This window comes from Dipodomys spectabilis, unplaced genomic scaffold (assembly GCF_019054845.1).
Source record: "Dipodomys spectabilis isolate Male_0828 unplaced genomic scaffold, ASM1905484v1 ptg000163l, whole genome shotgun sequence".
NCBI classification, from domain to species: Eukaryota; Metazoa; Chordata; class Mammalia; order Rodentia; family Heteromyidae; genus Dipodomys; species Dipodomys spectabilis.
The window spans coordinates 5,832,680-5,844,591 of NW_024870840.1; the positions used below are offsets into that span (position 1 = coordinate 5,832,680).

Here is an 11,912-nt window from a genome sequence, read left to right on the forward strand (position 1 = left end):
AGGAATTAGTAACCACCAAATCATAGCTGGTTATCAGGCAGTGGTTTCTGCTGGTGACAATTACTTTCAGGTGATAAAAAGAGAGAGATACAACTCATTTGAAATTTGAGGCCTGGCTCTACATTCATGTTTCCTAATCAAATTTTAAGTGTCTCAAAAATGGAATTTCCGGGGGTGGTAGAAATGTTCAGTCTCCTAGTCAGGTTGTGGATTGTGTTTGTGTGCAAAATCCTTTGAACTCTATGCCCTTAAATGTACAGAAGATTTCAAACTTCAACTTAAAAGGAGGAGGGGGAAATTAAGTGAGCCATACCATTAAAGTTAGGCCCAGGAGGTACTATCAGAATAAAACTGTTTCTTAAACACTAGATAAAAAATTTAGAGTCAGTGTGTGTAGAAAGACAAATAGGCTCTGTTGGGGGTATTAGTGACAGGAGGTTGAGCTAAATAGGGGAGTAAAAAATAAGTAATATGGTGGAAATAGCTCATAGGTAGGAAAATGGACCAATGAGAGCTGCTGAAAATGTTTTCGGAAAGGGGATACAGGTGAGTGATGAAGGGAAAGAGACAATCCCCGGCATACATTATCCACATGCATGGAAATGTCACAATGAGATCCTCCCATGTATAACTAATATATGCTAATAAAAAATTTGAATCAAAAATCCTGCAAAGTGACAAGGCTATTGTACTGTGCAATTCCGTAAATCATGACAGTGACTGTAATATAGCTTGTAATTCAAGCTAAAATTGATCTTCATGCCAAACCTTCAAAACATGAAATAGTCATGAATATCTACATCAGAGCAAATCATCCAACCTCAGTGATCTGAAAAATACACCCTGGAAGTGGTCTGGGCCATATTTGACCAGTTAGAATGACATGTTTACTAGGAGGCAAGAACACCAATGGTTGCTGAGCCTAAGAGATAGAACTGTTCCTGACAAGACCTATAAACCTAAAGTGACCCTACGTCCAGGCTGATGCTTACAGTCTGTATTTATTATTAATAGCAGCCCCTTTTACCCTTGAGAGTCACAGTTTGAGGACGGTATATGGCTCAAGTGGTAGAGTGTCTGCTTACCAAGCATGAGACCCTGGGTTCAAATCCCAATATTGCCAGAAAGAAAAATATCAAACTATATATTCACTCTACTTTCAATCCCATAATTCCTCTCCCCACTCATGGCACTGGTCTTGGGTCCCTCCCATTCCATCAGCCTCCAGGAAGATTTTGTGTGTACTGGTCCTTCTCGCCTCCTCCTCCACCTCAAGCACCTCATCCTTCATACTTCAAGCATAAGAGCCCCTTGCTCTGGAAAAGCTTCCTCTGGTAGCCATACTGGCCATCACTCTCACCACAGCACTCCTCCATTGTTTTTCCTTAGCACACTGCAGATCAGGTTCAGCTTTCGCATTTGTTAGGCAACTTTTGCTCTTGTGACTAGGCTCTGAGGTCCCTAAGTATAGGAAGACCAGGGATAGTGGCTGTCTTTGTATCTTCGATGTGTGGCAAAGTATTTGACAGAGGGACTCGGTATTTGTCCAGTGAATGTGAGTAGAGCAGGTGAAGCAGAGGATAAAAGTCAGTTGTATTTTAAGTATCAGAAAAGTAATTGGGCACAGTGGCCCATGTGTCTAATCTTAGTTATTTGGAGGCTGTTTCAAAAACACAGGTACATTTTTTTGTAGTTACTGGCTGAAGGAAGCTGCTTTCGAGAACTGCTAAATGTAGTTACACTATGAAGAAAAAAACCAAAGAAAAAAAAGGAAAGAAAGAAAAAGAAAGAAGGAAAGAGGAAGGAATAGAGAAAGAAAGGAAGGTAAAAAAGAGAAAGAGAAAAAAAATCTGTATTCAGGAGCCCATACACGAAACCTCATCTCAACAGAAAAAGTTGCAATAGCGAACAACTTCAGCTACAGAAAGTACTAGAAACAAGAGAATCACAATCCAGGCTATATTGTAAAGAAAGCAAGATCCTATACAAAATACAACGTGGGCTGGAGGTTTGGTTTAAGCAGTAGAGCACCTGTCTAGCAAACCCCAGCATTGGAAAAACAAAACACCAGATTTTTAAACACAGACTTAGGAGGTCAATGAGAAAAAAAAAATCAAATAATTAAAGGGAACACTCTTGAATCTAATGTTTCGGTATTACATAACTGTTCCAACAACACTGGTCATATATCACTATCCTAACCAGTAAAGCTCACTGATTAATTTATAAACCTATGCACACAGCTCCAAGAAGGCTCTGGTCCATTCATGAGCTTTAAGATACCAAGATGTTTGAAAGGGGCAAAGGGACTTTTGCCTCTGAGTCTCTGGAAAATCCTGAAAGATCAAGCCCCATTTGTTTCCTGAACTCTTGCAAAATGCATTAACCTGAAGTTCTGCTGGCTACCTATCTACTTCACCCCATACACATGTGGCAATGATATATAAACCAACAGCAAGTATTCAATGAGAATATCCCACATAGCAAAAGGAACTTGATTTCAAACCAGAAGAACTGATGGTCTATGACTCATGTATGACTGACATGGGGAAATCAATGAATTAGTGAGTCAGATAAATGTTGCATTAGGTTACAATGCAAGAAAAACCCAAACCCTGGTAACTTTAAAAAAAAATCAAAAGGCTGTGTCTTTGTAATCAACAAGTGCTCACACTACTGTATATGAAGAAGACATTGATAACTACCTAAGCTCTATATGAAAACCACTGTCCTAAAGTCTCCTGTAAAAGCATAGCCAAAAACAAAAGGCAAGCTTGGGAAATGTTCACTGACTCCATGTAGCAAAGGGTTACTGTGAGGATTAAGGCACATAATGAACGCAATATGCTTTGTACAGGATGACACTGTGCCTCATTTTTGGTAGCCATATCCAACCCTCAACCTCAGGTAGTCAATGGAGACAAAGAATACAAAGGGTTCTGGCATTCATACGAAGAAAATGACTCTGAAAGGTAAAAGGATCTGGCCCAGAAGTCAGTAAAATAAGAATGCCTGGCCTGGGTTATCTGTATTTTTATCTTGACTTTTGGAGTAATCCATTATCCTTCCTATATTATTTTAGCTATTGGTTTGAGGGCTTTTCCAGAAACTCCTAATGTAATTACACTATGATCAAATTAGACAGATAGATTAGATAGATAGATAGATAGATAGATAGATAGATAGATAGATAGATAGATAGATAGATAGAGGCTCTCTCTATATGTATAGAGATTTTATATATCTTATATATCATATACATATATAATATATAGTATATATAATCTATGAGTAGACATCATAAGAGTTCACATTCCAAAAGTTCAATGTACTATCTGTTGCTATGTTTTCATTTATTTGATCTTGACAACTAACTTACTATCATCATTTTTATACATGGAATAATGGACACAAGCTATGTAATAGCTCCATTCACAAGCAGTTGAAGCCATGGTTCCATCACTCATCTGAATCCAAGAGTACATTGAATCCCAATGGCTTCTCAGAGAACCAACCCCAAACCCCTAGTTGTAAACAGTTAAAAGTCTCTTGAGCATAAAGACTGAAAATGACCAAAGATGGCCAACAAGCAAGGAGAAATTAAAATCTAAGTTCCACCAATATGAAAAGTAAAACAAGGCAAGTAAATCCTGCACCATAATATACTTACAGTTAAAAGGTTGTGTTTGGGGGTCAGAAAGACCTAGATTCAAATTATGCATTTAGCTATTTACTAGTTGTTTTGCTTTGGGGCAAATTAAGCTTTCTTAATTTTCTACCATAAAATAGCCATTAAAAAAGTACTTAACTCCAGTAAGCCCCACCCAGTTGTTATAAGGTAAAATAAGAATATATATGTATATGTATATATAGATATATATGTATATACACACATACATAAAATCTGAAGACTCAAGTATAATTTGCCAGAAGTCTGATGCAAGTCTACTGACTTACATACATAAAACTTCCATAAACTAGAAAGACTAGAAATTATATTCTATCTTGCTTAGGATATAATGGTTAAGCCTAATCAATTTAGGTTTATGCTCACTTATAGAAATCTCAAGTAAAGTCCAATTTGTCATCTTGTTTTCCCAAACATTTAGGGATGGCTCAGAACAAGAGATATACAGGGTATTCTGGCTAAACCACAGCTACTCAATTAATTTAATCACCTATCTGTGAGTTTGATAGAGTTCTCTTGTCATACTTTATTATCAATATTAAAAAGACTAACATAATATAAAAACATTCTAAAAAACAGTGTGAATGAATCTCTATTTTATAGCGCAGACTTGAATATACAGGAACAGACTTTTGACTTGCAAACAATTTTGAATATGTGTGAACTGTGAAAGACTAACTTAATTTTACTAATAAGGACCTATGCAGATGAACTGAAGTTATGTAATTGTTATATTGCTACAACAGCTTCTCAGTTCAAGATTTATCACCCAAACAACAAACACAATCATTACAAGTTATTCTCGGAACAGCAAATACTCATCTACTTGAGTAATAATCTAGTGAAATAATCTAGAGAACATTTTGATGGTACATGCCATCAATAAAATTTTGTGTCTCCAATGTTTGCTTATATAAAAGGTACCATGAACACCCAAATATATGCAAAAAATTTTTAATCACACAAAATAACTTTGGAGATGACCGACTATAGAGAATCATTAAAAATAAATGTAAATTTACTGGTGGATAAATATGGGTAAATAGGACCTCAAGCACTGTTAATTTGAGATAGTGTTTGATAGAATGTTCTCCAAATAAAGGAATCTAGCTAACTCAACTGTTTTTATTGGTTCTTTATTGTGGTGTTAGAGATCTGGCCTATAATCATCCTTCCACCACCAAAATTAGGGTCAAAAATGTCCTTCACAACCTACAGGCACAAGGAAAGAAGCTATCCTGGTCAAACGGCTTATAACAGAAAACTTGAAAAATATCCTCCCCTTAACAAAATACTGAAACACAAAGGCTCTCCAGATAGATGAACTATTTGCTTTTCCTTGTAAATGCCCTTAAGATTGTGCTTTATGGTTCTCAAATCACCTCTGTCCAATGCCAGTTTCTAGGTAGGCCTATAAACCTGCACTTCTACTTTGAACCTGCCGCCTGTTCACAGAAACAAATATGAGCACAGACTACCTCAGCTTCATGAATGGCAGAATCCCTGAGCAGTGATCCCCAAACACTGCTAAGACTGCCACACAGACCTCAATCACTGTATACTACAACATGAAATCCCTCTCTCTTCTCAGCTAAATTCCCTACATCTCTTCCTTTCCCTGCTCCTTCCCTTTATATCCAACTTCAACTAGATTCAAATCACTTTATGTTTCAGCACCAGTATTCCTTGTAAACATGCAGAATGCCCCCTAAGAACAACTGCATTTTTGGCACTGAACCAAGAAACATCATGAAAAGGCTCATGTAAGTCAGAAGGTTCTCCAAAATGTCCTGTAACATGATTCAACCATCAGATGACAGGAAGCATTCAAAAATACAAGTAATGCTACAAAGGGAACCTTATTTTTTTTCTTCCTGTTTGGACACTGGGCAATGTAGACACTCATTAAAATACAGCAACAAAAAACAACTAAAAAACCTCCTAAACTGTTATTCTATAAAACAGTTAATGAAATGGTGTCAATTGCCATCAATAATGCAATCCAAGGCTTACTTCATGAGAAGAATCTTAAAAAATATAAAATATAACATCTCAGTGATGCCCCTGCACCTTATGTTCTCAGAAAAAAAAAATATTCTCTAGATACAACCAGAAATAACAGATTTCGCTGGCTCTTTTAGCCCCATGTATTAAAAGGAAATGATTGAAGGCTTGTTAATCCATAGGGAAAGCGATGTTACTATGTGTTTATTACTATTAAGTTCCAAATATAAAAACAACTAGTTCAGCTACAAGACAGTAATCATATGTAGAGGTTCAACTGCATAGTCTGAGATAACAAGTATCTATATTTTTGGCCTACTTTCAAATGTAAAAAAATCTAGTTTCAGGTGATCTGAAGCATATTTTTAAAATTTCATTGCTGATCTAAAGTATAATCATCTAAAGTAGCCATGAAAGGGGACAGAAAATACTTTTCATCACTAATATTCAAAGACAAAAGAGTCTCAGAAATGTTATGGAAAACACAAGAGAAAAGTCTACTAAGATTAAAAGGGACCTGGAAATGAATATCTAGCCATGAAACCCTAAACCTCAGTATTGCTTCCTTGTAATCTGAAGGCCAGTCTATCCTTAACACCTACAGAAAACAAAACTACTTGCAATGTGGTTATGTTGACTCAAGAACATCATTTGTGCAAACTGTAATAGAAAGTCCATGTCATAGTGGGTCTTTCTGGTTTACCATTACAAAAATATTTCAACTAAATGTAAGGACATGATTCCCATTCCATATTAACCACAATCATTTTGATTGTACTCCACTTAAAACCCTTGTGTCAAAATTACAGAGCAAGATACTACCTACACTGGAAGGAAATTATCTTAAAACCATCTGTTTAAAACTTAATACCATTCTTCAAACATTGCCCGTCCTAACTCTTGACTTCCAAAAGCAACTAGTAATTTTTGAAAGTAATTATCTTTTAAGAGGATTTCCAATAAACTATCCTGAGTGCAAAACCTTTTACAATCAAACCAATATTACATATGTGTTAAAAAAAAAAAAAAAACTGGTATAAATGACTACATGTGGAGGTCTGGCACACACCTGCATGTCTGAATAGCATAGGAGACAGACTCAAATGATTTTCTTTTGTCAAATAGCTAGGCAAAACACTCCACAAAAGTGAACAAGAAATATCAAACAGCTACTGTACTGCAGAATGAAAAGTTGGCTTACTGTCTGGGGGATGGTAAGGTTCAAGTCACAGGAAACAGCTGGATGCTAGGTCTGTTGATGTTTGCATGCCTCAGAGGATGTTTGCATGCAATGAACAGGACCTCCACAGACCTCTGCATGCTAGCCATCAGCTGATTTCTAAAATACCTTTGTTAAAATTAACTTCTTACCAAGTTCTTCTAAAGTAGTACAAAATGTTTGATGTGAAAGATCTTCAAACTAAAATTTTAGGCAATCAAATATAGCCCCTAAACTGCCTGGAAGTTCATGCTCATTTTGTCTTGCTTTCCAAGATTCAGTATTCAAAACCTTACCAGTACAAAGCCTTCAAAGGAATTACCAGATGGTATACAGTTGGTTAGCAAAGGAGTGCGATGTTATAAGAAGTATACTACCAGTTGTTTTTATCATAAAGTCATGTAAAAAACTGAGAGGCTTTTTACAGAAAGGACTTTAAAATAAAAAAGCATAATTGGCAAAAGCTGTCCATATGTTATGCTTATGAGAATTTCAACTCCCAGCTGAGTGGTAGCATGGGCCTGTAATCCTGGCACTCTAGAGGCTAGTCAGGAAGGAGTCCAGACCAGCCCAGGCTACATAGCAATTCCTTGTTCTCAAGATAAAACACAAAATGGTAATTCAAACCTTTAAGAATAACCTGTGGATAATGGAATGAAGAAATATCATTTATATGTGAATTTTTAAATATCTGATGTGTTTCTGTGTTGTCCACAAAAACCAGAAAAACAAACCTTAACACAGAAAAAAGTCCTCACATTTATTGGGGATGACTTCAAATAGTTACTGACTTTAAAGTGCATGATATATTCCCAATGTGAATGTTAAAATGCATTACCCTTTGCCCAAAGCAGGTTATTTAACTGTAAAGAAGGTCAGATTTTTTCCACTTTCAATTTCTATTGAAGCATCAGTTTGTTTTCCTCCCCAACCAGAGAACTGCCATTTGTATAGGGGAGTTAACTCATCTATCTTACAGTGTTCTCAAAAGGTTATATGCCTAGAGCTTGAAAATGAGAATATTTGAGAATAAAAGTTCATCAACATACCTTTAGTTGAATTCCAGCTTAAGGGATTTTTACGTAAATCTTGTGGGTGATGAAAAGCAAAAAGCAACCAATCTCTGCAGTGATTAGCCTGTTCTTTAAGACTCTAGGTCACCTGCCCCCGGATTTTCTAATTGAACATGGAATCCATGGGGTTTCACAAAAGTGGGCCAGAATGGATCATTTCTATCTTCACTTCAACAAGGAAGCAATGGTACATAATCCTTTAGTTAGGCTTTTTTTTTTTTTTTAATAGCTGTTACCTATTGTCTCTTATCCACATTTCAAGAGATAAGCCTGTGAATGTGTCCATGTTTTGACTGTAGAGTTTAAAAAATAAATGTTCCTCCTGTTTCCTCTAACTCCTATTTACACACAGACCACCTCTGCTGCTCAGCAAGTGTTTTTTTCAGTGTGACCAGTGTGCAACTGACATTCACATAGCTTACAGATCCTAAGAAAAATACTTTTGGCTAAACCTCTACAATCATGACAAGAGATTGATTAAAATGCCAAGATAAGAAACAATTTATTATAGAGAGAAGAAAAATTTCTCATCCAAAATATAGAAATCTGTACAACTTTGCCACAATCAATATACATGAACTGTACAAATTTACACCAGTTCATAATTTACCAAATAAAAGATGACTAACAAAGTTCACAAAATAGATGGTGGTTTGTGGAAAAGACTTTTACCCAATTAAGTACAAGGAAAGTTACAAACCAGACCTCCACTTTCTAAAAATAAGAAGTTTACTCAGTCTTAGAAAACTACAAGCTAGCAAATGTACAGAGAGCTGGCTGGTGCTAACACCACAGTTGAGACAGTGTCTTTAATTTTTTTTTAAGGATCTTTTTAAAAGCCTGTTGCCAAGGCAGATTCTGGTCACTTGCTACTTTCAAAGCCAAAAACACAATACAAGGTCTGACCATTTCCCCAGGTCATGCTTACTAGTTTGTCTTTATGTACATTTATACATATTTAAGTGCTAGGTAAAAGTCTTGTCATAAAATTTCCAGTACTACCATGTTTAAAACGTTGAGCTTTCCTACTGAGCTGCCAAAAAGATTACTGATAACAATTTCAAGTGTTAAGAGTGCAAATTCCTCTGCGAGATCTACTGCAGAGAAGGGTTCTTAGAAATACAGATTTTCCTTAAAGGGACTGATGTCAAAATTTAGGTATAATGTCTGGGAGAAACAGAAACCACCCTAGGACTTCACTCCCTAGCAAATAAAGTGATCATTTTACTTGGACTCACAGGCTATTAAATCATTGAAAGGTACTGTCCAAACTATGGCACTGTTACTTAAAAATTTTTTTTTCTTTTTTACCATTCTATCTTGTGCCAGATCTTCACAGCTGTGACATGGTTTTAAATCCATAATCCATCCCCAAGAGGAGCCCACCCAAAGCAAAAAATCAAATTTATCCATCCATTATAAGATGATCCATCCATAGACTATATCTTAACCCGATACAGTCATCATATTGTAGTTTTTGGAAGGGCTTGTTCTGCCCAAGAGCAGTTCCTCCTTACAGCTGATTCTGCTGTCTACCATTTGCACGTTGGAGCTGTTTTGAGTGCTACCTCCTGCTGGTGAGGCTTCGTACAGCACACAGATGGAGCCATCCTCTCCGATTCTGTAGGACACTTCGTAGGGGTCGACCCAGAGTGTGAGTTCACTTGGAAGAAGCCTGAACAGCTCCTGACTGCTCAGTCCAATGCGCTGGGCTGCCTGTCCAATCAGAGGATCCATTTTATGGTTGATGCGAATACAACGGTAACCTGATCCCTTGCACGGCTTTTCTGGGAACCAGTGATGTTTATAATGTTCTACAGAAGAAAACAACAACACAAGACACAAGGCTTAGCGTCGGTGCGGTGAGCTCCGCCGTCCCGTCCTCCGCCCTCCCGCGGGCTCCTCGGAGGAGCGAAAAACGCCAGGGCCAACTCTCCCTGACTCCCCCCAAAAAAAGATAAGAAAACGTCCCAGGTGGGGTTTCCGGCGCGGGCGGGCCGGAGGCGTCCGCCGGCAGCGCGGTGGCGGTGGGTCGAGCACGCACGCCGCCGCCGCACCGCACCGCACCGCACCGCACCACGCTCCAGGAACCAGCCGGCGGGGCCGCCCAAACAGGACAGACGCGCGCGGCGCGGCCCGATCCGGCCCGGCCCGGAGAGCGCACGGCACCGCCGGCCCGGCCGGCCGGAATCTGTTCACTTTCGCCACCCCACCCCGGCGGCACACAATGGGGTTTACGGCTTTGCAGGGGAGAAGCGCCGCCGGACTGTTAGCCCCAAAGCGGAGGGAGGGGGGTGGGCCAGAAAACAACAACAACAACAAATCCTAAACCGGGTCCGGGCCGGGGCTGTGATCCTAAACCGCTGACAAATCGGAGGACGAACGAGCCAAGGGCGGGAGGTGCCCAGGAGGCGACACGTCGGTCTCGAACTGCCCTCCGGGGTGCCCACCCTGGACACCCGACGGCCGGCCCTCGCAACGGTTGGGAGGGCTTGGGGGGAGGGGACATCTCACCAACCCCCACCCCGCACCCCCCGGCTCCTTTGTTCCCCCATCCGCCGACGGTCCTCGGACCCCAGGCTCCCGGCTCCCTTCGTCGCGGGTAGCTTTAGTTTTTCTTTGTTGTGCGTCTGTTTGGGGGTTTGGGGTTTATTTGGGTGTTTTTTTTTTTGTCCTCCTCTTCATCTCCCGTCTCCCCCATCTCCAGCTGGAGAGGAAAAGAGTAGGGGGTGCGCCGTCCGCCCAACCCCCAAACCTCGGTCGGGACGCGCCCGTTAGCGGCCGCCCAGGCGCAGTCCCGTGGTGGGATCCGAGCGCGGCCAGTCCTCCCGGGGGGGGGGGGGGGCGTGCTCCCGAGACTCCCGGGGCCCCGACGGCTCGGCCTCGGCCCAGGCGTTGAGACTCGGGTCTCCCCCTCCCGTCCCCCTCGAGACGCTCGATCCCCGATCCCCGCACCGTCCAGCCGGCCCTCGATCCTCGACCCCCGCACCGTCCAGCCGGCTCTCCCCTCCCCGAGGCGCTCGATCCCCGATCCCCGCGCCGTCCAGCCGGCCCTCGATCCTCGACCCCCGCACCGTCCAACCGCGACTCCTTACCTGCCAGTAGCTCTTGCAGGCTCTGGCTGAAGGTCTGCAGCTGTCGCTCGCTCGTGAGCCCCTTGGTGCGGAGGAACTTGGAGATGAAGGACACGGCGGCGGCGATCTCGCCTATCATGGTGGCAGCCCGAGTGTAGAAGGGATGCATGGGGGCGGCGGGCAGGGGCGGCCCGGGGCGGCCGGGGCTCGGCGGTGCGGCCCCGACGGCGGAGCGGCCACCCCGGGCTCCCTCACAGACCAGACGGCTGGGAGGGAAAAGAAGAGGGGTAAGAGGAGCGGACGGCGGCTACTTTTTTTTCCCCCCTCTTTAAAGAGTTTTTTTTTTCTTTCTTTCTTTTTTAGAAAAAAAGTTATTTTCGAGACAGGAGGCGGCAGGAGAGAGACAGAGACGAGCGACGGCGGCCTGGTCACATCGCTCGGACCTCCCCAGCCGCCTCCGCCTCCAGCTCGGTAGCCTCCGAAGATCCCGAGAGTTGCATTTCCAGCTCCGAGGGGCGAAGAGGTACGGCCGCCGTGCAGCACTTTTTATAGCGCCGAGGAAAGGAAGTGGCGTACCTGGAGCGTGACGCTCGACCTCAGCCAATCCGGAGATCGCACCATTGTGACGCCAGCAGATTCGGAGCCCGAGGGGGCGGGAAAAAGATCCAGGGAGGGGGCGGGTCCCGACAGCGGGGAAAGAGAGGGAGGAGCTGACGTAATCCGCTTGTAAACAAATAAACCCCCCGAGTGGCGGCGGCGCCGAGACCGGCGAAGGGAGAAACGGAGGGTGCGCGTGTGAAAGCTCCGCCCCGCCAGCGCTAAGCTCCTCCCCCTCCAGCCCGCTGGACGCAGTC

At 42.0% G+C, this 11,912-nt stretch overlaps 1 protein-coding gene across 1 annotated transcript; it reads right to left on the reverse strand.

Annotated features, from left to right (window-relative positions):
* Window positions 1-8,461: 8,461 nt before the first annotated feature.
* On the reverse strand, window positions 8,462-11,589 carry Btg1 (BTG anti-proliferation factor 1). The gene is made up of 2 exons (XM_042693074.1): window positions 11,080-11,589; window positions 8,462-9,798 (listed from the first exon to the last, which is right to left on the reverse strand). The coding sequence occupies exons 1-2, from the start codon at window positions 11,225-11,227 to the stop codon at window positions 9,431-9,433; spliced, it is 516 nt and encodes a 171-aa protein (XP_042549008.1). The 5' UTR covers window positions 11,228-11,589; the 3' UTR covers window positions 8,462-9,430.
* Between the last annotated feature and the right edge of the window lie 323 nt (window positions 11,590-11,912).